General features: G+C 47.8%; 3 protein-coding genes across 4 annotated transcripts in view; 1 reads left to right on the top strand and 2 right to left on the bottom strand.

Annotated features, from left to right (window-relative positions):
- CSTF2 (cleavage stimulation factor subunit 2) overlaps window positions 1–20,597 on the top strand; it is a 26,755-nt gene extending 6,158 nt beyond the window's left edge. Inside the window, 15 exon segments of the mRNA XM_087972395.1 lie at window positions 608–727; window positions 852–1,061; window positions 2,052–2,175; window positions 3,325–3,369; window positions 3,900–3,941; window positions 6,946–7,005; window positions 14,582–14,723; window positions 15,190–15,344; window positions 15,854–16,072; window positions 16,075–16,185; window positions 16,188–16,219; window positions 16,222–16,347; window positions 18,682–18,792; window positions 19,439–19,575; window positions 20,427–20,597. Coding sequence (XP_087828521.1) covers window positions 608–727; window positions 852–1,061; window positions 2,052–2,175; window positions 3,325–3,369; window positions 3,900–3,941; window positions 6,946–7,005; window positions 14,582–14,723; window positions 15,190–15,344; window positions 15,854–16,072; window positions 16,075–16,185; window positions 16,188–16,219; window positions 16,222–16,347; window positions 18,682–18,792; window positions 19,439–19,561 — 1,620 coding nt within the window. The 3' untranslated portion in view covers window positions 19,562–19,575; window positions 20,427–20,597.
- LOC148129758 (uncharacterized) lies at window positions 10,442–12,854 on the bottom strand. Its single transcript, XM_087972337.1, has 4 exons — window positions 12,760–12,854; window positions 11,434–11,564; window positions 11,080–11,367; window positions 10,442–11,037 (listed from the first exon to the last, which is right to left on the bottom strand). Exons 1-4 carry the CDS (start codon window positions 12,852–12,854, stop codon window positions 10,442–10,444), a joined length of 1,110 nt encoding a protein of 369 aa, XP_087828463.1.
- NOX1 (NADPH oxidase 1) overlaps window positions 20,170–23,674 on the bottom strand; it is a 21,004-nt gene continuing 17,499 nt past the window's right edge. For both annotated transcript variants that reach the window (XM_087972396.1, XM_026674707.2), the window contains 2 exons: window positions 23,340–23,464; window positions 20,170–22,419 (listed from right to left, as the gene is read on the bottom strand). In XM_087972396.1, coding sequence (XP_087828522.1) covers window positions 22,293–22,419; window positions 23,340–23,464 — 252 coding nt within the window. In that variant the 3' untranslated portion in view covers window positions 20,170–22,292. The remainder of the gene's footprint in view (window positions 22,420–23,339; window positions 23,465–23,674) is intronic.

Genomic DNA, 23,674 nt, shown 5'->3' with positions numbered 1-23,674 from the left:
AGGGATCTCTATATTCTTCCCATGTTGTGCAAATATAATTCTAGCTGCTGTTAAACACATGTAGTATTAAGTACATACTCCCTTTATTATATTTTTCTGGTATGATTCCCAACAGGAATCTGTTTAAAGTCTATATGTTCCTTTATCATTTTTTTTTCTATCCAAGTATGTATTTTTCTCCAATATTTTTTTTGCCTTTGGGCATGTCCACCACATCTGATAATATGAGCCCGGTGTCTGGTTGGGAATCAGTTCAGACTTTCTGAAGCAGTTGGGAGCAGAGATCGCATTGGGGATGCTGAGCACGTCTCCCCTATGTCACAAAGTGAGGGAAATGGGAATACGGTGTGCAAGAAATGAAGTGCTGGAGATATAAATAGAAATATTTATTCGGTTTAATATTTATTCGGTAAACAGATGGCTTTTTCACATTTACCTGCGGCTACGAGAGCCAGAAATAGCCTTTTGCACCAAATCTTGACATTTTTGTTTACTCCTGCCTGAGTCATGAAACTTGGAGCTGTGGAGAAAAGCTTCAGAAGACGAGTCAACTGTTCCTCAGTGATCTAGATTCTCTTCTTTTCTGTTTTTCTTTTTCTTTTTCCAGTTGTGTGTCCAGAACAGCCCTCAGGAGGCACGGAGTATGCTCTTGCAAAACCCGCAGCTCGCCTATGCCTTGCTGCAGGCCCAAGTGGTCATGCGTATTGTTGACCCAGAGATTGCGCTGGTACGTTCGCCAGCTTTTGCGGCCTTGGGATGAAGAGGTGGCGGAGTCATGTGCCTTGAACATATATGCCTGTTACCTTGTTTAAACCTGCGTTTTCTTGGTTTTTCTCTCTCCTGCCGTCCAGAAAATTCTTCATCGCCAAACCAGCGTCCCATCTCTGATTCCTGGAAATGCACAGCCAGGCCCAGGGCAGGGTCCTGGTCCTGGACCAGGAGCTGGCCCCGGGCCAGGACCTGGGCCAGGACCTGGACCTGGGCCTGGGCCTGGGCCCGGGCCTGGGCCAAATCCTCAGATGAACCAGCCGAATGTCCCTTCTTCTCAGCCACAGCCAATTGTAAGCAGCTCTTGTCTGAGTTTGAATCTTTTCCTTCAGAAGTTGTGAATGCTCCTAACAATGGAAGTTTTTAAGAAGAGATTGCATAACCACTTGTCTGAAATGGTGTAGGGTTTCCTGCCCAGAGCAAAGGGTTGGACTAGAAGACCTCCAAGGTCCCTTCCAACTCTATTGTTCTGTTATTCTGTTATTTTCCTTTAGTCTGTGTTCCGTATCTCTTCCAATTATGAAAGCATTTATTCATTTGGGGATATATTTTGATTTGCAGGTGTTTGTTGGCCATATCTCTTTGAGTTATTGCTAAAATTATTTCTAAAGTAATAAAACGATGCAGTAACAACCACCCAATCAAGTCAGTAATTGTAAAGCTACTAGCCCACTAATGGTAAGCAAATTAAAATAGACTGGAAAGTGATAAAATCAATCAGCACATCAGTAGTCTAATCAGTAAACCAATTTGCAAATCTGGGTTGATTGCAGTTCCTAAATTCATTCATTTTTTTAAAGTGCTGCAAGATCCTTTCTCTTGTTTTGCTGCAAAAAGCAAAAACTTCCAGAGTTAAACTATAAGAAATCCTAGGGAATGGATAAAGTCATTGCCGGCATAGGATGCCAGGTAGGGAAGGCTGATAATTTGTTGGGTTTTTTTTTCTTTGTGGAAATATTAATGTGAGTTGGTTCCCTAAACTAGGCATTTCTCAAGTGTATAATTAGATGAAACTTAGATCAAGCTATACCAAGAGAATTACTTTATATGGTTGATATCCTATTAGACAGCAAGGATTGTGTAGGCTACTCTGCACAAAAATATCACATGAAATACTGAAAGCTAGCGTGTCACAAAAGTGGCACTATTTCCCTAACCAGGGATTTTGTTAAGTTTGATGGGTGCAGTGGTCCGTCGTGCATCTGGTGCATCTAGTTTCAAGTTAGCCAGCTCTGTAGAACTGTGTGAAGCGCTCATTGTGTTTTTTTCCTTTCTCTGAGCAGGGCGGGATGCATGTCAATGGAGCTGCTCCCCTGATGCAGCCACCTATGCAAGGAGGAGTACCTGCCCCAGGCCAGATGCCAGCTTCAGTGCCTGGCCCTGGCCCTGGGCCCATGGCTCCAGGAGGTGAGTGGGTCAATTGGTTAATCTTTCCCAGCCTATTTCGCAGCTCTGGGGGCAGAATCGTGCATGATAGCAATAGTACTTAGACTTATATACTGCTTTACAATGCTTTATAGCCCTCTCTAAACAGTTTTACAGTCAGCCTATTGCCTCCAATAATCTGGGTCCTCATTTTGCCTATCTCGGAAGGATGGAAGGCTGAGTCAACCTTCCCTGGTGGGATTTGAACTGCTAAATTGCAGGCAGCCGGCAGTTGGCAGAAGTAGCCTGTAGTACTGCACTCTAACCACTGCGCTACCAAACATCTTGTTCAACCAGATTTGAACTGCTAAATTGCAGGCAGTCAGCAGAAGCAGCCTGCAGTACTGCACTGTAACCACTATGCCACCATGGCTCATAAAATGGCCAAACTTAGTTTAATTCCCGCATACTTGGGAGCAAGCTCTTGAATTCATACTCAGTCATGCTTAAATTTGTATTGAACTGCCCTATTAAATATTTCAAGTGCAGTCCTACGTACAGTTAATTGGGAGCAAGTCCACTGAATTTTCCTGGGTTTTCCCCTACGTGAATTTTCATAGTTTAAACTAGATAATTTAGACAAGAAAGTAGATAATGTAAACCGATCGATTTATAAGTTTGATGGCAGGTGTTTTTTTTTTTATATCATTCTGTAAAAATGATGTTTCAGTGAAAACTGCCTGGTTAATTTTTTTTCCCACTCCCAAATTGCAAATAAATTAAAAATTCCCCAAGCAACAGCAGTGTGCAATAACAATCATTAGTTTGAGTCACTTGTCTTGAGTCAAAGGAAAGCGAAGTGAATGTCAACAGTTAAACATTAGGGGTTTTGCTCAGCCTTGAATTTCTTGAATCATGATTAGCCAGAGTCATCCTAATTTGCAAACTTTCCCTCTTCAATCACAATGGTACGAGAATCAGGCCTGTAATGTGTTCATCCCATTTGGGCTGCTTTGAACAGCTCCTTTTCGAAACACCTAAGGGACAGGCTACATCGCTTCCTGCAACTTGGAAAATAAAGCTCTGGAAATTCTGATCTGGAGGATTAACTTGGCCGGTTTGCCTCCCGAGCGTTTCTGTTCTCACTGATTCATCATCGGCCTGATCCTTTCCGCGAATGTTCTCCTGCAGGTAACATGCCGGGGAGCGGCCCGATGATCTTGGAACGCGGACAAGGTAAATGCCCCATTCAGTCTTGCTTCAGATCTCTTAGGGGACTAAAAGGTTATCAGCTTGGGCAGTGACAGATTTGGACTGAGAGGGTCTGTTAGATGGGGGAGGGGGGTGTTTCCCCTACAAACAGGGTGCCATAAATTTGCAGCCCCCGTCATCCTTTTTATGCAGCCCCAGAAGCTCCCTCTGCTTCCAGGTTAGCGGATCACGGTTTCAGGATATTGTGAAGTTGGAAGAGCATTTAAAAACAGGCAGCGTAAGCCCTAGAAATAGTGTTGTGTTGTTGTTTTTTTAAAGAAACAAACCCACCAGAATTCCCCAGCCTCACCCATTTGCATGACGCAGCTCCACCCACTTTGCATCCACACACACACACACACACACACAAACACACACACACACACACACACTCCTTAGAAATGTACTGTGCGTCTCCCGACTGTCTATTGCCTTTCCCAACTTCCCTCGCGGCAATCGCGTAGCTCTCCCAGGTTTTCCTGTAACTCTGTCCCTTCGTTTCTCTTTGCGCTTAGTGGACAGTGGGAGCGATGCTTTGCCCAGTAATGCTCCACCAGGTACTTCGCATGCAGAAAACAGGGAAACAGGCCACCCTTGGTTGAAACTCTTCCGGGGACACCCTTCCCCACGCCACCTTTTTCCGGGTCGTGCTTGAACCAAGTTGCGGCTGCTTCCTTTTGGTTTAGCCAGCAGAGGGTGATGCTGATCACTTTTTTTGAGCTGCTGCTTTTATGTTTTCGGGGAATTACCTTTTCTTTGCACAAGGAAATGCTTTCTTCTGGTGATGGAGGCCAAAGAGGGCTACGACTGGAAACGTCCCTGCGTGTTATTCCACTGGTTGCACTCAAATGTTACATTACTTCTGCCCCCCCACTCCCCACTAACTTTTCCCAAAGTCCTCAAAGAGCTCATTGGCAAAATCCCACTTTAGCCACCAAGCTCTGATCCCTACCAGGGCTGCCCAATGCCAACTGACCGTGAGGTAAATATCTTATGGTGGTGGTGTTTTTTCCCCCTCAATATATTTATTTTCTTCATTTTCTTTCCAGTCCTATCCCTGGGACAAATTGGCAGTATTTTTTTTTTCTTGAATTCATCTGGTTTACCTTAATGACTGGGTAGAAAAGAGAAGCTGTCCTCACCTCCGGGTTGTTGGTTTTTGGGGGTTTTTTTGTGTGTGTGTGTGCTCGGAAGTAATCCCTGTGGGAAGTGGCGCTTCCTCTTAAGAAAGCATGCAAACAGTTCCAGCCACACTGAGTGGGTCTTTCTGCTATTTCTGGCATCCCCTTCCGGAATGGGATTTTTCGTCTCACCCTTGGCTGCGCCTCCTTCTCCGCCTGTGTTCCTCCTCGGACGATTCTCCTCTGGCTTTTCTCCTCGGCTGACACGCCCCCGCCTATCCGCCCTGGGCAATGGGCCGTAGCATCTCCGTGCCATGCGCTTTGGCGTGGCTGATTTGCCAAGCGTGGTTCGTCCTGCTTTTTTTTGCCACCCGGGAAAGATGGCCGCCAACCAATCGGCTAGCTGTCAATGCCGGCAGCCAGAAGCCCCAGTGGGATCTTGGTGGTGGAGTTTGGGGGGAGGGAAGCCAAACACTTTTTAGGAGAAAGAAGGGGAGAGGGTAAGAAAGGAAGGGAAGAGCTGGCGGGGGGGGGTAAGTAAGCTGGCTTCATCCAAGGGGGGAAGGGGAGGGGGAGAGAGAGGAGACAAGAAAGAGAAGGAAGGAAGGAAAAAGAAAAAAAAGAAAGAGAGAAAGAAAGAAGGAAGGAAAGAGAGAAAGAAAGAAAGAAAGAAAGAAGAAAGAAAGAAAGAAAGAAAGAAAGAAAGAAAGAAAGAAAGAAAGAAAGAAAGAAAGAAAGAAAAAGAAAGAAAGAAAGAAAGAAAGAAAGAAAGAAAGAAAGAAAAGAAAGAAAAGAAAGAAAGAAAGAAAGAAAGAAAGAAAGAAAGAAAGAAAGAAAGAAAGAAAGAAAGAAAGAAAGAGGAAGGGAAGGTGAACGAGATATGGATGGAGGGTGGGAGGGAGGAGGAAAAGGAGAGGAAGGAAGGACCACAAACACCCGGCAGCTTCGGAGGATGCTTTGAAACAGCACAAACAGCACAGCAATCCAGGGCGGGACCTTGGAGGTCATGTAGTCCAACCCTCTGCTCCAGCAGGAGAACCTATGTCATCTGGGTTATTTTGGTGCCTCTGGGGCGTGTCAGCCAAGGAGAAAAGCCAGAGGAGACTCGCCCGAGGAGGAACACTGGCGGAGAAGGAGGCGTGGCCAAGGGTGGGAGCTGAAAAGTATTGCATTTCTGCAATTTCCCTAAAATTAAAATGGTGAAGTACTTAACTTTGTTCTTCTAGCAATGGAGACAGATGAGTTCACGATCCCCCCTTAGCCCAGCCATGAAACCTGCCATGACATAATTTTGGCTTTCCTTACTAGTTTACCACCATGCTACCTTGGTGAGATGGGCAGCCATTTAAAAAAAAAACCCAATCAATAAAAATCAATTCTGCCCTAAATTTAGGACTTTTTCCTCCCCAGTCATTGGTTGGGTTTATGCATTGCATGATGTTGTAACCTGGTTTGTTTAGCTTTAGCGGGCTCTAAATGGAATTAGCCTTTGTGTGGTTCATAATTCCTCCTTGTCTATGGCTCAGTGCTTAAATAGCAAAAACCTGGACAAATCAATGGCTGACTAGGATGTATGAAGGTTGTTATCAGCCAGGCCAAGTGACGTTGAATTTTCCACCTATATCATTCCGGATCACCTTACAAATCATTAAAAACAATTCTGTACAATAAGTACCTTGAAATGTTCTTCCATTGTAGAATGGCGTTTGAAGCCAGCAATAAAATAATTCTCCGGAGTTTAAAAGCCAACGAGGACACAGGCATCTTGATGCTGCTGTGAAAGAAGTTAATTTCTTCCCTCTAAAAATTGGATAAGGGTGGACCTGAGTCCCTGACAAATTTGCATGGGAATAGGCCTTGTTAATATCCCAATTTCTAGACCCTTAAGAGCTTTAGAGGTCAAACCATCATTTTTAATTGTGCCAGGGATCATTCCTAACGGTCTCAAAAGCCCTAAAGTGCCCCTTTCATAAAAGAAGGGGATCCATTAGAACCTGCCTAACGTTTTTCATCAAGCAGCTTCTCCCACCCCTCCATACAACCCTGTTTCCTTAGACTTCACCTTGGCAGTCGCCTAATATTTCCTATTAGACCAAGGCTCTCCGAACTTCGAGGCTTATAGACTTCAACTCCCAGAATTCCCCAGCCAGCATGGCTCTCTGGAGAGAAGCAAGCCTTTTGAAGGCAGCCTCTTACACAAAGGGCCTAATGCAGGAGTCTCCAGGCATAGCTGGACGAGGAGTTCTGGGAGTTGGAAGTCCACAAGTCTTAAAGCTGCCAAGTTTGGAGAGCCCTGCATTAGACCCCTGCGTAAGGGGCTGCTTTCAAAGGCTTGCTTCTCTCCAAAGAGATAGCAGAGGGCGTGTGCATGCAATGTGGCGGGTGCCTCTCTTATTGATGTGACGGCTCTTTCTCCCTCTCTTCCTGCTTACCCGGCCAGGAAACCTGCAGCTCTCTCCCGTGGGACCTGCCAGGCCTGCCTCTATTGAGCGTGTTCAAGGTACCAGCTGCCGCCATTGGCCTCACCCTTCCTTGTGGCACCCTGCAAAGGATGGGCAAGACGCAAAAATGTGTATCTCCCATTAGGTAGAGCTGCGAATGAAGCGGCAGGGGAGGCTTTAGGCCTGGAAGGAAACAGAATTAATGCAGTATCGGGGGTTTTCAATTCAATGTCTAGAATGTGAAGGGGTCTGTGTTTATTTTCATAGTCGCAATGTACACTGAAGGTGGTATTTAATTTCGTTGTACGAGGTGCAATGACAGTAAACTAAACTAAACTCTTAACTATGGAAGCAGGGGGAAGTCTCCATCTAGTGCAGCTAGCCAAAGGAGGGATAGCGTCCAATGAATATTTTGTGCTCACCATTAGGGCAGAGGTCCCCAAACTTGGCAACTTTAAGACCTGTGGACTTCAACTCCCAGAATTTTCCACACAGTATGGCTATCTGAGGAATTCTGGAAGTTGAAGTCCACAAGTCCTAAAGTTGCCAAATTTTGGAGTCCCCTGCATTAGGGTGTCAAAAACTTTGGAAACCTTCCTAAGTATCCTTAACACAATCCGTGCATCTTTTCTTTCTTATTCAACCGTGCTTTCCTCCTCCTCTCCCCTTTGCAGTTTGGTCTCCCCGTCCCTGCTTAGCAATTAGATCATCGTTTGTCAACCCTGGCAACTTTTTAAAGACGTGTGGGCTTCCAACTCCCAGAATTCCCTACACCGCAGGAGTTAAAAAGTCTGCACGTCTTAAAATGGCCCAGTTTTAAGAAACACTGGGTTTAATAAATCCCTTGGGCTCCTTTTGTCCATTAGGTGATAATTCCCCATATATTATAAAAATAATGTGGAGCTGGAGTACAGAATCAACCGTGGCAACTTTAAGATGTGTGGACTTCCAACTCCCAGAATTCCCCAGCTGGCATAGCCGGCTGAGGAACTCTGGGAGTTGAAGTCCACAAGTCTTAAAGTGGCCAAGGTTGGAGACCCCTGATTTAAAATGCATAGGAGCAGAAGCTCAATCCATTTTAGTGTGCACCCAAATACACTATCCTAAGTGCCAGGGGGGAGCTAAATTAAAATCTTTATACTTGTGTCATTCAAAACAGATGTGACTCTGTATCAAAACAAGCTGGCTCTTCTTCTTTGCATGTGTGTGAAGCATGCTTGTCTTCTCCAGTAGTGCTGAGTAAATAGACTGCAAGGGTCTTCAAACTTGGCTAGTTTAAGACTTGTGGACTTCAACTCCCAGAATCCCTGTGCTAACATGACTGCAGGAGGAATTCTGGGAGTTGAAGTCCACAAGTCTTTAAAGCGGCCATCTTCGAAGACTCCTAGTCAGGAGACTAGGGAAGGGAGGGGTTAACTCTGCCTTTATCTGCCCGGAAACGAAGTCTTGTCAAACTTCCGGCCACGCCTCCTTTTCTTGGCGGTTAGTTCTCCGTCGTGGCCTAGCAGAGACGCTTGAGAGAAAACAACGGCTCGTCATAACGGTCAAAATTCATCGGATTCCCAAACCCAAGGCAGTACCGTAAGACAAGCGGATCCGCGTGGCTGGCTTGTAGGCAAGCCGCCTCGCCCGGCTCAAAACAACAAGCCGGGCGTCCCTGCCCTTCCCGCGCTTTAAGCGGAGGGAGAGGCTGTGAGCTCACCCCGCGCCCACAGCGGAGGCTACTTTAGAGCAATATCCAGGCCGACAGAATGCGCCCTAAGCGCGGTTTCGGCCGCGGCGGCGGCCGAGCTCCCTCAGAGCGAGCCCGCCTTAATATGGCACCCACAGGCGCTCCGAAAATGGCGGCTCCGGAGGCGCAAGGCGTGAGCGGGGAAGACGGGGGTGTCCCCGCCAAGGTCCCAAGGCGCGGCGGCCAAGGCCCCTCAGGCCCTAGAGCGGCCGTTAGAGGAGCGGCGGCGGCGGCGGCGGTCCGGATGCGGGGGGCGGCCTTCTCTAACAGGAAGGCCCCTAAGGCCGAGGAGAAGGGCCCCAGCGGGCGCCCGGGGACCGAAGAAAAAAAAGAGGCGGCCGAGGCCGGGAGGCCCGCGAAGGGGCAGGGGGGCCCCCCCGGGGGAGGAGCGGCCGCTTCCGGGGGCCCTTTTGAAAAGCAGCCGTTGGAAGTGCGCCACGAGGCCAAGCCGTCGCCCTGCTCCCAAGCCTGCTCGCAAGGTGGCGCCAAAGAGCAGCAAGCCTCGCTGCCTCTCCGGACGAAGCTCGACGAGGCCCTTCCCAAAGCTCTGCCTGCAGCAGGAAGAGGAGGGAGAGGAGGAGGGGCGGTGGGGAAAGCCCCCGCCAAGGGGTCAACGTCGTCCAAGCCGGCCCCAGAGGCCACCTTTACCCCCACGGCGGCGGGGCTCCGCCCCCAGGAGGACCAAGACCCGGAAATGTCGGAGCAATTGAAGACGCTCATCTCCCAGGCCATCGCGCAGGGGATTGCTACAGGCCTCCAGCAGCAAGGGGGCCCGGCGACCTCACTGCCTTCCGCCCCCGCCCTTTCTCAGGCCCCGCCCGTCAAGAAAAAGGACTCCCTACCCGGTGATGGAGGTCCAAAGGATAAAGGGGTGGCTCTGGACGCTTCGCCCTTTGCAACGCTTTTTTGCCCTTCTGTCTTTAAGACTCTGCTCCAGAAGGCAAAGATCACGGCCAATTTGGGAGCTGACTCGGCAGCATCAGGGTCAGCTTTGGGCCTGGGGGACTCGAGTGAGGGGTCTGCTATTGAAAGCGATGAAATCCCCTCAACTAAACTGTTCCTGGATGTGGTCCAGCGAGAATGGGTCACACCAGGGGTAGGCCCTATTGCAACTTGCCATGACAAAAAGTTCTACAATGTGGACCTAGAGCTCTCTAAGGCTCTGGAACCACCAGCAGTGGACGCTCCAGTGGCGGCTTTGATGACCTCCACTGTCCTGCCCACCGACCCAGCAGACGACCTCAAAGGAGAGGATAAAAGGGCAGAAATAACCCACCGTAAGTTACACCAGGCAGCTGCCTGGGCAATCAAAGCCGCAAATGCCGCCTCATTTTTTAATAGAACCACCTTGCTTTGGCTTCACCAGATGCAAGCAAGAGTTCCACCTGATGATATCAGAACCCATCAAGACCTCAACAAACTAATAGTGGCTACTGAATTCTCAGCTGATGCCACCTTAAACACCATCAAGTTTGCCTCTAGGGCCATTGCCTCCTCAGTGATAGCCCGCCGCCTACTGTGGCTTCGGCCCTGGGTGGCGGCTACAAGGAACAAGTGGAAGCTGGCTGCTGCTCCCTTCAAGGGTAGCAAACTGTTTGGGGATGCTCTGGATCTCGTCTTAATCGAGAGTAAGGACGGGAAAAAGTTCCTGCCTTCTATGCACAAGCGACCCAAACACTATCCCCCGCCCCTTTTTCCGAAGCACTCCTCCTTTCAGCCTACAGACGTGGAGTTCGAGACTACTCAACCCCAGAGGGTGTATTTCAGTAGATGGGACAGGCAAGAAGACAGGCAACCGGACAGACAACCGGAGAGACAACTGGACAGGCATCCAGACCCAGACAGGCATCCAGACAGACAACTGGACAGCCTTCTAGACCTAGACATACAAACGGACAGGCATCCAGACAGACAACTGGACAGCCTTCTAGACCTAGACATACAAACGGACAGGCATCCAGACAGACAACTGGACAGCCTTCTAGACCTAGACATACAAACGGACAGGCATCCAGACAGACAACTGGACAGCCTTCTAGACCTAGACATACAAACGAACAGGCATCCAGACAGACAACTGGAGAGGCATCCAGACAGATATCCGGACAGACATCCAGACCTAGACAGGCATCCAGACAGGCATCCAGACAGATATCCGGACAGGCATCCAGACCTAGACAGGCATCCAGACAGGCATCCAGACAGATATCCGGACAGACATCTAGACCTAGACATACAAACGGACAGGCATCCAGACAGACAACTGGACAGCCTTCTAGACCTAGACATACAAACGAACAGGCATCCAGACAGACAACTGGACAGACATCCAGACAGATATCCGGACAGGCATCCAGACCTAGACAGACATCCAGACAGATATCCGGACAGGCATCCAGACCTAGACAGACAACCAGACAGGCATCCAGACAGATATCTGGACAGGCTTCTAGACCTAGACATACAAACGGACAGGCATCCAGACCGACAACTGGACAGGCATCCAGACAGATATCTGGACAGGCATCCAGACCTAGACAGACAACCGGACAGGCATCCAGACAGACAACCGGACAAGTATCCAGACAGATATCTGGACAGGCATCCAGACCTAGACAGACAACTGGACAGGCATCCAGACAGACAACCGGACAAGTATCCAGACAGATATCTGGACAGGCATCCAGACCTAGACAGACAACCAGACAGGCATCCAGACAGACAACCGGACAAGTATCCAGACAGATATCTGGACAGGCATCCAGATAGATATCCAGACCCAGACAGACGTGGATTCCGGACCCGAGAATACTACCAAGGCAAGTGGCTATTTCGTGGCACAGGAAGTCGTCCCTTTCGCTGCTCCAGAGGACTGCGGGTCCGAACCTCCCATTGGTGGCCGACTATGCCTATTCGCCCATCAATGGGAGGCAACCACAACGGACTCCTGGGTCCTGAATACAGTGAGACTAGGTCTCACCGTCAAATTTCTCTTCACACACCCCGAGATTCTTTATACGTTGCCCCATATCTAACAATACAACAAAAAGAGGCCTCATGGAGGCAGCAATCCAAAATTTGTTGGATATCCAGGCCATCCAGCGGGTCCCAGAGGACCAACAGGGGCAGGGATTCTACTCCTTGTTTGTGGTCTTCCAAAGACCTCGGGTGGGTGGAGAGCAATTTTGGACCTGAAGAGATTGAGCCATCATCTCATTTACAAAAGATTCAAAATGCAGTCCCTCCAGTCTATACTGGAGAGCATCCGACAGGGCGACTTCCTCACATCAATAGACCTGATGAAGGCATACCTCCACGTGCCAATCTTACCATCCCACTGGCGATTCCTCCTGTTCTATTACGGGGGCCGGCATTACCAATACGAGGCCCTCCCATTTGGCCTATCCTCAGTGCCGAGGACATTTACCAAATTTCTGGCACGTCCAGGTATCCAGTGCAATTCCCATGTGTCCAATGCACCCTAGACACTATACTGATTCAGTCCTCTTGTCTCCAGGGGAGGGAGGATCTGCAAGTCACAATCCAGGTCCTCCAGGACCACAGATTTTTCATCAACTTCGACAAGAGCCACCTGGCTCTAACCAACCAATTGCTCTACCTGGGAGCAATCATAGACACAATATTGTGTAAGGTCTCTCTCAGGAGCGCCAAACAAGCTTAAAGATCTTGGTGAGTTGGATCCAGAGGGAAAGAACAGTGCCCCTGGCCCTCCTCACAGCTCCTGGGCAAAGTGGTGTCCTGCATAGCTATTGTTCTATGGGCAGACCCTTGCAATGGTTCCTCCTGCCTTAATCAAAGGTCTGGCAGGAGCAATTCACCCGCCAAGGTCCACCAGAACTTGGACCTTGGCAGGTGCTCCAATCCTTCCAGTGGTGGATGTCCCGGGCCATCACCAGAGGATGTGTCTTCCAAGTAGCCCAACCACCTGACCATCACTATGGATGTTAGACTTTGGCTGGGGGAGGGGGGGCACCTCCAGTCCCTGATGACTGATGAAGGTCGGTGGACTTAGGCAGACCTGGGGCACAATATCAACTGGCTAGAGCTCAGGGCAGCCCACCTGGCTCTCAGATGGTTCCAGGACATGGTATCTGGCATGTCCTCATCCTGACGGACAACATGGCCACTAAGGCCCGTAGCAACTGCCAGAGCCATAGTCGACCACTCAAAGTGGCGCCTGCATCCGACCCTATTCAAGGAACCATTGGAATGCTTCGGCCTCCCAGTCCTGGACCTGTTTGCCGCTCAGTCCAACATCCAGTTACCCAGGTTCTTCTCCAGGTTTGTGGCATGGGGTGGGGAGGGTCGAAGGCCTTTCCTCCTCCTCTTCTCATCCAGGGGTAATCAGGAAGGTGCTGGCGGAGAAAGCAGAGATCTTGCTCCTTCCCCCCCCCCCACTGGCCCAGAAGACCATGGTTTACCAACCTGGTCAACCTGTTGCTGGCCCAGCCATGGAGGCCCAGCCTCAGCATAGAATCTCCCTCAGCCAGGGGGCCTTGGTCCATCCAGACCCGCAATGACTCCAATTGACCATCTGGCATTTCAGCGGAGATCTTGAGCCAGGACAATTTCTCCTCCAGGGTCATTTGAACTATCCAGGCCTCTAGGAGGCCATCTACCAATAGGATCTATGACGCAATTTGGAAAGCCTTTTGCAGCTGGACATTAACCCCACATTTGTATCAGTAGCCCAGATTCTGGAATTCCTCCAGGAAGGGCTAGACAAGGGCCTATCCCCCAATATCATTCATAGACAAGTGGCAGCCCTGTCCTCGGTTTTATTGTGCAAAGACCTAGAGACCCTCGCTCAACACGCTACTATGCGTAGGTTTATCAGGAGTGCAACTAACTTAATGCCTCTGGTGGTGCACAGGTACCCTACCTGGGACCTACTCAAAGTCTTACAATCTCACTGAGGCTCCTTTTGAGCTACTACAATTGGCCAGCCTGCGCTTCCTCACCTCACGCCTTGTAGCCATCATTTCGGCCAGACAAATTTCTGAATTGCCGGCCCTCTCTGTCAGAAAGGACCTGTGTATATTTCACCCTAATAAGGTGGTCCTGCGGTTGGACCCCTCCTTTGTTCCCAAGGTGAATTCCTGGTTCCATAGGGCTCAGGAAATAATATTGCCAGAGAAGTGGCACACCTTTGATGTTAGGAGAGCCCTCCGCATATATATTAAGAGAACTTCCTCTCTGGGGAAGAAAGAGTCCATGTCTGTGTCCTTCTAGCCCCATACACTGGGCAACAAGGTCACAACATTGACCGTGAGCCGATGGATACCTGTGTGCATCGCCAAGGCTTACAAACTCCAGGCTCTTCCTTTGCCTCGGGTAACAGAAGCACGGCCACGCCAGCTGCGTGAGTGACACAGGCCTCTTGAGAAAATCTGTAGAGCAGCCAATTGGGTCCTCTCCATCCCCATTCGTAAGACATTACAAACTGGACACCTTTGCGTAAGCTTGACACAAGTAATCGGTCTAGTCAGTCACTACGCCTTTATCAAAACTGGGGAACTGCTAGGCAAAGGAGGCATGACCAGAAGATTGACAGACTCAGTCTCCAGGCAGAGTTGACCCATTCCTTGGGTTGTGTCTCAGCACACCAAGAAGGAGCGTATTGGGTAAGACCAGCGCCTCTTTTCTCAAGCCTATTTATCCTTGATAGGTTAGAATGTGTGTGATTAGTGAAACGGGCACCGTAGTCTGTAGGGAAGCAATTCATAACTTCTGCAGGGTTTCACCCCAGTGTAGGTTTCCTTTTACATAAAGTGGGTACGTGACGGAGAAGCACATCCTCAGTTCCAAAACATGCTGAACCATAGGACTGTCAGTGGTTTCTCTTCCTGACCCTCAAAGCCCTCTGTTTGCCTCCTTGACAGTACCTATGCCGGACCCACGAGCCCCTATGCATCGGGGGCCAATGCCAGCTAGTGGGCCACCACCCCGAGGTCTTCTGGGAGATGCCCCCAATGACCCACGGGGAGGCACGTTGCTCTCGGTCACTGGAGACGTGGAGCCCAGGTAGGCAGGTGGGAACAGAGACTACAGGTGTCCTCTTCCAAGGGACCAGAGAGCTGGCTGGTTTTAGCAATGGGAGAATTAGAGGTTGCAAGCAAAGCTATCTTTGTTTCCATTCCCCACCCCCACCCCCCTTCACCGGAGGAATCGCCAGTGGGATGGATTGTACAGATCAAATGGGGAGCTTCATTCCAATTCTTTACCTCCCTTCTGCAGCCTTGTCCTTATGCAGAGTTTCTGCAGAGCGTAATCCCTTCTCTAAGCCTCCCCACCAGATTTCCAAGCTGGCCCTCAACTTATTGTGCTTGTACTGAGACCAGGTTGTGTTCATCAGTTCATTGAACCAGCCAGAATCAGGCTTGGATCACCCATCACAAAGAGCCCCCTTATTTATGAGGTGAGGAAGCTTCTCTGGGACTTGAACCTGGCATCTGATGTCTCCTTTCTTCCCTCCTCACCTTTTCTGCAGAGGTTATCTCGGGCCACCCCACCAGGGGCCACCAATGCACCACATGCCCACACACGACAGTCGTGGGCTGCCTCCCCATGAAATGAGAGGCGGACCAATGGGAGAGCCACGTCCCCTGATGGGAGAACCGCGAGGGCCCTTGATGGATGGCCGAGGTAAAAGGGAGGCAGGCGTCATGAAGGTTTGGATATAGAGATGGAGCCATCCAGTAAGACATCAGAAAAATGATGAGCTCAAGATGATGTAGGAATACTTTTTAAAACCTGTGGCTTTACAGGTGTTGCAGAATGGTCATTCCTACCTGCATAGTCAGTAGTGACAGATGCTAGGAGTTGTTGCTCGGCAACCTCAGGTCCACAGAGCCCACCACGCTGTTCTAGCAGATGCAAGAATATATAAGCGGTTCATACAACTCCACTGTACCATAGTAAGCTGAAACAAAAGGAAGTGTTGGGTTTTTCAGAACAAAATTCAAATCTAGTTTCATCCCTTATTCCAAATGCAACAGGCTGCGGCCTTTTTGAGACTCCTGTCTGGCTGTGCTGGAGTGGCCCTTTGCTGACCTTGTTGGGTAGCTCCTAGTGTTGCCTCTTGCCCATACAGTAGAACCTGTGTAAGATCTTCCTTCCTTCCCTTCCTTCCTTCCTTCCTTCCTTTTATGTAGGTGGAAGAGACCCAAGGGGCATGGAGCCCAGGGTGATGGATGGCCGGGGCATGGAGCCCAGAGGCATGGAACCTAGAGGCATGGAACCCAGAGGCATGGAGCCCAGAGGGATGGAGCCCAGAGGGATGGATGGCCGGGGCATGGAGCCCAGAGGCATGGAACCTAGAGGCATGGAGCCCAGAGGCATGGAGGCCAGAGGGATGGATGGCCGGGGCATGGAACCCCGAGAGGCATGGATACAAGGGGCATGGAACCCCCTAGAGGCATGGAACCCAGAGGCATGGAACCCCCTAGAGGCATGGAGCCCAGAGGGATGGATGGCCGGGGCATGGAGCCCCGAGAGGCATGGATACAAGGGGCATGGAACCCCGAGAGGCATGGAGTCCAGAGGCCCAGGAATGGAGCCTAGGGGCCCTGGTCCGAACCCCAGGGGTCCAATGACCGGTCCAGGGCCTCTGAATATGGGAGCAACTGGCCCACAAGGCCCTCGACAGGTAGGTGGAGACTGCACCTGAGACAAACACTCAATACTTGGACAGTGTCTCTCCCCCCACCCACCTCTGATTACGCCAGTCTTTTAATGGAGCATTCTTTCTAAAGCAGGCAGGATGATTGCATGCCAGTTGCCCAGGAACTGATAGGAATTTGCCTGCAAAGGTATGGGCAGGCCAAACCCGTAGGATAACATTCAGCCTGCAGGGGTGACAAAACACCAGCTGTTCATTCAGCCAATAGCAGAGCAGGTGGTTTCCCTCCAATCGCCCTGGGTTTGCTTTCTTTAAACTGCTGTCACCCAGTCAGCTACCTCAGGACCCAAAACACCAACGCAGTGAGTTTCCCAGTGAAAATAATTGGTCATCTGGGAAGCCTTTCCTATACAGGACTTACTGTCCATCAGGACTTTGGCTGTAATATAGGGTTGGGTTGGGTTGGGTGGGCTGGGACTGACTGCTAAGGTCTGGCAGCACAGAACAAACCTGTGCACCAGTTGGCTGCAGGCCACCTATACAGATAGTCCTCAACATACGACCATAATGGAACCTGCTCATTAGAGCCGTATGGCATAACGGTTGTAAAATACGACCAACCCAATTATATGATCTTTTTTTGCTGCAGTTTTTAAGCAAACCAATGGTTCACTATGTGTGGGGGTTTGCCAAAAATTAGATGTGCTAATTTTGGCCAAAATCATGGTAAAACACAGTCATGTGACTACAAGATGCTGCAAATGACCATAAATGTGGCTATGAACAAATAACCCGAAGTTGAGTCACCTAACTGTGGAGGAGGCCAAACCATTGGAACATCTAAATCTTTTTTTTTTCCTGGTGAGCCATATCTTCAGTTGTTAAGTGATTGATCATATGTTGAGGACTATCTAACACATTAACAGAGTTGGAAGGGACCTTGTAGGTCATCTAGTCCAACCCCCCACCACCACCAAAAAAAAGCAGGAGACCCTACACCATTTCTGACAGATGGCAGTCCAGTCTCTTCTTAAAAGCTTCCAGGGATGAACCTCCCACAATTTCCGAAAGCAGCTTCCGTTCCATGGGTTGATTGTTCTCCGTGTCAGAAAATTTCTCCTTATTTCCGGGTTGAATCTTTCCTTGTTCAGTTTCCATCCATTATTTCTTGTCTGGCCTACAGGTGCTTTTGAAAATAGCTGGACCCCCTTCTTCTCTGGCAGCTCCTTAAATATTGGAACCCTGCTATCATGTCTCCCCTGGTTCTTCACTAGACTAGCCATGCCCAGTTCCTGCAACCGTTCATCAGATGTTTTAGCCTCCAGTCCCCTAACCATCCTGCTTGCTCTCTGCACTCTTTCCAGAGTCTCAACATCTTTTTTTATAGTGTGGTGACCAAAACTGGATGCAGTACTCTATGTGGAGCCTTACTAAGGCTTTATAGAGTGGTATTAGTACCTCACTTGATCTTGATTATATCCCACCTGTACTACTACGTGCCTGGAACCAACAATAAGAGGCTGTTGGTGGTAGGAGACCTTGTCTGTCCTCTCCTGATGCCAGGACTCTGGAGACACCAGCCGCTTCCAGAGAAGATGAGTGTCTCTTTCCAAAATGGTCATTTCGCCTAATGCCAGATCCTCCCCGCTCTCCCCACAATAATGGTTGTGTTAGATTGTGAACCACCTTAGGCAGGCGGCACCTGATGTGCTTTAAGTGGTTGCTCAACGGCCGGAATGAGTTTTTAAATCTTTTAAAAGATGCAGTCACATTGCCAGTGATGCAGTTTGCTGCTAAATTTTAGCTGCAGGCAAAAGAAATGGACCTGGAGCTGTTTGCGACCTCTCTTTTTCTCTCTCTCTTCCACCCCCCCAGGATGCCCAGCACTGTAAAAAAAATGGCTTCTTCTTTAGCCCAAAACCCTGGGCGTTGTCCAAATGCAACTGCCTTAGAGAGATCATTTCATCCGTGCATTGAAATTGACCAAGCCTTTATAAAGAGCTGTTCGTAGAAATAAACACGGCTACTTTGCCTGATAATCAACAAAGCTTTTTGTTGTCATTAAAAGAGTCATTCCTTCCCCCACCCACCCCGCCCTCCCAAGACATGGACTAGAAAACCCACCCATTGGCAGAAAGGATGACAGCAAAAGTTTTGTTTTGAAATCTTTCGTCTGAAATTAAAATTTGCTGAGGCAAGAGGTCAGGTCTTCACATTATCTTCTTGTCAGTGGATTTGAGCACTTCCATTATCTCTCCCCCACACCTGTTTCTTGTTCAGAGATAATTACTCTTTTCTGAAACTCTCAATTCCAGTTTGGCTTGGCAGGGCAGCAAATCTGAATACCTTTTCTGTCCTCAGGTTCCTAATATGCAGGGCGGAGCCATGGGAGGCGGAGCGGTACAATCTGCAGCCCAGCCTGGAGGTTTCAGCCCTGGGCAAAACCAAGTCACACCCCAGGATCATGAAAAGGTAAAGGGGGGGGGGAAAGTATATACATACATACATGGTATTCAGCTTTGTTCGGGTATTTTCCCACGTCATTGTAGTTGTGCTTTTAAAGTTGTAGCATTTGTTTCTGGGGCTGTTAGCCTTGCCCAGGACAGGAGCAAAGAAAGGGTTTGAATTTGCAAAAAATCCTTTCTCCTCTAACTCTCACTTAGAGTTGATGCCCATTTCAAATCCAGTTCTTAATATGCTTTAGAAATGCCAATTAACCCTCAGTTATTATTTATTTTCTTTTTTTACACTGTCCATTAACGATCCATCAAGTATTAAAGGGGCCTGTTATTTTATAAAGGCTTGGCCTGCAGCAGAAGGAAGTAATTAGCTAGATTTAGCAGTAGCACTTAGACTTATATACCACTTCACAGTGCTTTACAGCCCTCTCTTCTATTTGATCGACCTCGGAAGGATGGAAGGCTAAGCCAACCTTGAACCTGGTCAGGATCAAACCGCTGGCAGTGAGTGAGCCCTGCAGTACTGGATCCATGGCTCTTTATGGGAAAATATCTGCCCAATTCCAAATGAAGATCACAAGTCTACACCAGGAAAGCACAATCCATCAAGGCTTCCCCTGTCTGGTGTGTCATTTTCCCTCTTTTCCGCTTCTCCACAGGCAGCCCTCATTATGCAAGTTCTCCAGCTGACTGCCGACCAGATCGCCATGCTGCCTCCAGAACAAAGGCAGAGCATTCTCATTCTGAAGGAGCAGATACAGAAATCTACTGGCGCCCCATGATCCACATTCCTTGGGTAACGGGTTTAAGCAGGGGAGGAGGAAGAGCAGGAAAATAGCACAGTTTTTTTTTCTGTAAAACAGCACAAAATCTTTGGCAAATTCCCTTCGCAAGCAGTCTTCAAGCTTGAGCAAAACAATTCCTGTTCTAGCTCCGGTTTGGTTTTTAACTTCTGTACTCATATTTTAGCTTATGCAAGAGCAATTTTTTTTATAATAAAGGGTGAAATGCAGGGGAATTTTCCTTTAGCCTGCCCTGGGTTAAAATTACCCTCCATATGTCTTGCATCCTATTTTGTTTTCCACCGCTGGTTATGTCAGTGAAGCATCAATGTCACCCGTCTTTGGGGACAACATTCTGGCCACACACTGTTCTCATGCACATTTCAGATTTCTATAAGGTGAAGGTTGAAGGTGCTTTTTCAAGAGGCAACTCAGCTGAAGAAGCTTCTTGAATGAGAAGCGAAATGTCTTCAAAGGAAAACCAGAAAGTCCAGTTACCTCTTGGAAAAAAGCACTATAAATGATTACAAAGTGATGCCGTTCCTTAATGGCTCTTGAAAAGCTATGGACATCCAATGTTAATAAAATGGAAAACTACTATAGAGGCCTGGTGTGTTTTGAACACTTTTTGGAAGGAAAAATTCTGGAAAGTAAATGAAATCTCTATATAATGTGCTGTGTTACATGTGTTACATTGCTTTTTATTAATTATTACACATACTTAATATTCTACCTCATTGCAGATTTAATTTTCATTGCTTGTCTTATCCCATTTTTTTGCTTTCAGGTTGAAATGCCCTTTTTCTGCAGGGAAGAAAACGGGGGTATTATCCCTTTTTTAACACTGTCCATTTTATTTTTACAGGCTTAGAAATCCTTTGAATGAAATTCAGCCCTGGCTGGAAATAACACTGAAGGCAGCTCAAAGACCCTTCCCTGGTCTGATCCAAATCAGAAAGGAGAAGGGAGTTTCTTGTACCCATCCCATATTATTTCCATTCTTGTTTCTCAAATAAAACTATGTTCTATAGTTGAACACATTTGCCTGTGTCTTAAGCCAGACTCTCCATATTTCAATAGTATTTTTGCAAATGTACCCAGTTCTCCTTAAGCAACATACAAAAAATTGGATTCAGGATGCTGAGTTGCTTGAGAAAAAGAACATAATTGGGAAAACCATGATGGAAGAGACTTGCTGAAATCTAGATGTTCAGCAGTTGTTAGTTGTGAAGTCGTGTCCGACCCACTGTGACTCCATGGACAACGTTCCTCCAGGCCTTCCTGTCCTCTACCATCCCCCGGAGTCCGACTGCTTCAATGACTCCATCTAGCCACCTCATTCTCTGCCGTCCCCTTCTTCTTTTGCCCTCCATTGTTCCCAGCATTAGGCTCTTCTCCAGCGAGTCCTTCCTTCTCATGAGGTGGCCAAAGTATTTAGAGTTTCATCTTCAGGATCTGGCCTTCTAAGGAGCAGTCAGGGTGGATCTCCTCTGGGACTGACCAGTTGGATGGCCTTGCAGTCCAAGGGACTCACTCGCAGGAGTCTTCTCCATTCAAAGGCCTCCATTCTTTAGCACTCAGCCTTCCTTATGGTCCAACTTTCACAGCCATACATTGCAACTGGGAAAACCATCACCTTGACTCTGCGCACTTTTCTTGGCAGGGTGATGTCTCTGCTTTTTAGTATGTCGTCTAGATTTGCCATAGCTTTCCTCCCCAGGAGCAAGTGTCTTTTAATTTCTTGGCTGTAGTCCCCATCTTCAGTGATCTTGAGCCCAGGAAAATAAAATCTAGGTGTTCAACATAGCCCAAGACATGGCATGGTTTCAGTTACCCTGAGTTACTGAAGGAATCAGAATTGGCTGTTCATTACAAACCAGCAGCAGTTAAACCACCATTAAGCAAATCAGATTATAGCTCTGCTGATACAGCATTGTAAGACAGGAAGAGAGAATATTACAAAAAAAAACCTTATCCTGATTATGCACCATTCAAAGCCTGCTCAGAATACATTACAACCCTTAACATTAGCATTGGAAAAATTCCTTTTTCACATTGCTGTTTATGCACCTGTCATGTCGCATCCTTGCAATTTCCCACCACAAGAAGAGTCCATTCACAGCACTCCCGAGCAAACCGATTGCTCGAACATTGTCTGCAGCTCTTGCAAAAAAAAGGAAGGGGGGGCAACATCTGGGAAATGTTGACTAGCTGAATACAAGATTGAGTTGATTATAGCTCTGAAGATGAGACATCAGCATAGATTTTAGTACACAACGGTCAAAATAAGAGGTGGGCGTTTGCCAGATGAAGCAAGAATCAAACATTTGTGCCATTTACTGCAGCTTTGGGAAGGACAGCATTTCTTAGGCTCAGTTATTTGAACTTTTTTTTTGTCCCCAAGTTGCCTATCATCAATACAAAAAGCTTGCACTTTTTGCCAGAAAGCAATAAAAAAAATTGGAAGTTGATCCTGGCATGGTTCACTAAAAAAGAGAGACTGGCTTTTATCAATATAGTTAGATGGCAGTGCAATGTGCCATTTTTTAGTGCCAATTGGCATATTTTTTTACATTTTATTTAAACTTTAAAAAAATAAATAGAAAAATATATATCCTGGCAATATGCAAATTTGAAAGGAGTGTCCACTAAGTTGCAGGCTCTGGTCTTACAGTCATTAGTTCAGACAGGCATTTAATAGCTTTCCCCTTCTGATTTGAATCCTGGTGTTTCAGAAGTTCTCTTTGTTGAAATAAAACTGGACGTTTCTGGGATCCAGACTAGAGTGCTGATTGCAATATTTTCTCAGAGTTTTTGCCAGCTGCTCTGGTCCACACAAGAACACACCCACAACAGACCTAGGATAAGGATAAAAATAACCATAAATCAGTTGGAATGAGCGTTCTTGGAAACTGCCTCTAGGCTGGGCTTTGGAAGCAGCATTAAGTAGGATATGCATATCTTGGCAGGTTTGACATAATTATTAAGGGACAGGAACAGAATGGCAGCCGTTCTGGTTAGCTGGAAAGATTAAAGCATTGGCTGATGAACTAAACCAATGTGGGTGGGTTTGGCTTGAGATGATGGGCAAATTGGGTGGTTTAGGTCAATGAAGGATATCCCCCTCCCCTGTTTATTTACAGATTAGCAGCTGTGGCTTGGTGTAATGTGCAGGCATCAACAATGAGTTGGTTTATGGCTTCCCGGCTTGTTGGTAGCCTGCTTTTGTGTCCATCTAACTTACAAGACAGACCAACAAGATAAGACAAAGGAGAGACTAGGAATTGAACAGACCAGCCACAATTTTTCAAGACTGGCTCTAGAAAGCATAGATAATACAATTACCTACAAAAACTACAGATGGCAAGCATTATATACATTCCCTCTTTATCATAAACGAGAGAACACGTCTTCTAAAATGTTAGCTTATGGGGCAAATGTATCCAGAATAAGGGATGAAAGTAAATGTAAATGTAATCAAAGCTAACTGGATAAACGTTTGATCCATTACAAAAAGGTTTAATATGGAGCTGTCCGTGGTACTGATTCCCTGTCCACAATGTTCCAGAGGAGAGACCATAGCTCAGGGATGGAGCACCTGGGCATTCAATCCCAGCCATCCTAACTGCATTTTCCAGTTTTCAAAATTCAGGTAGCAAATGATGGGGGAGTTTTGTTTTTTCCAGACATCCTGAAAAAATTGTTGCGGTTTGTAGGAACTGCTGCTAGGTTGGATGAGAACAAAAGAGCTTTACTTGGTTGAAAGGCTATCTCTTACCTGGGGTGTGCGGCCGCCACTGCCGAAAATTCATTGTTCCACATGGGTCTCCCAAAAGAGGTTTTTTGCCTCAGGCCTGTCACCATGTCGGTGGACTTCTGAAAATGGAGAGCTGCATGGCCAACCTAGTTTCCCAACAAAGAAAGGGGGCCAAAGTCAAAATTGCACAGCGCTCCCAACAATCTCCTGTTAAAACACATCTTCCAGATCTTGGAATGGGTCAAGGTGTTCTCCACCATTCATGGGAATAACCTAATGATGAACCTCTTTATACAAACACTTAAGCCAAGGAAACCAGCTAAGTGGCAGGTTTTACCCATAAGCTATTTTAATTT

The sequence above is a fragment of the Notechis scutatus genome, chromosome 10, assembly GCF_049901735.1.
Source record: "Notechis scutatus isolate UNSWTSFEM ecotype Mainland chromosome 10, rNotScu1.2, whole genome shotgun sequence".
In the NCBI taxonomy this organism is placed as follows: Eukaryota; Metazoa; Chordata; class Lepidosauria; order Squamata; family Elapidae; genus Notechis; species Notechis scutatus.
The sequence above is the reverse complement of the archived record's forward strand: the minus strand, read 5'-3'. Positions and strand labels throughout refer to the sequence as shown.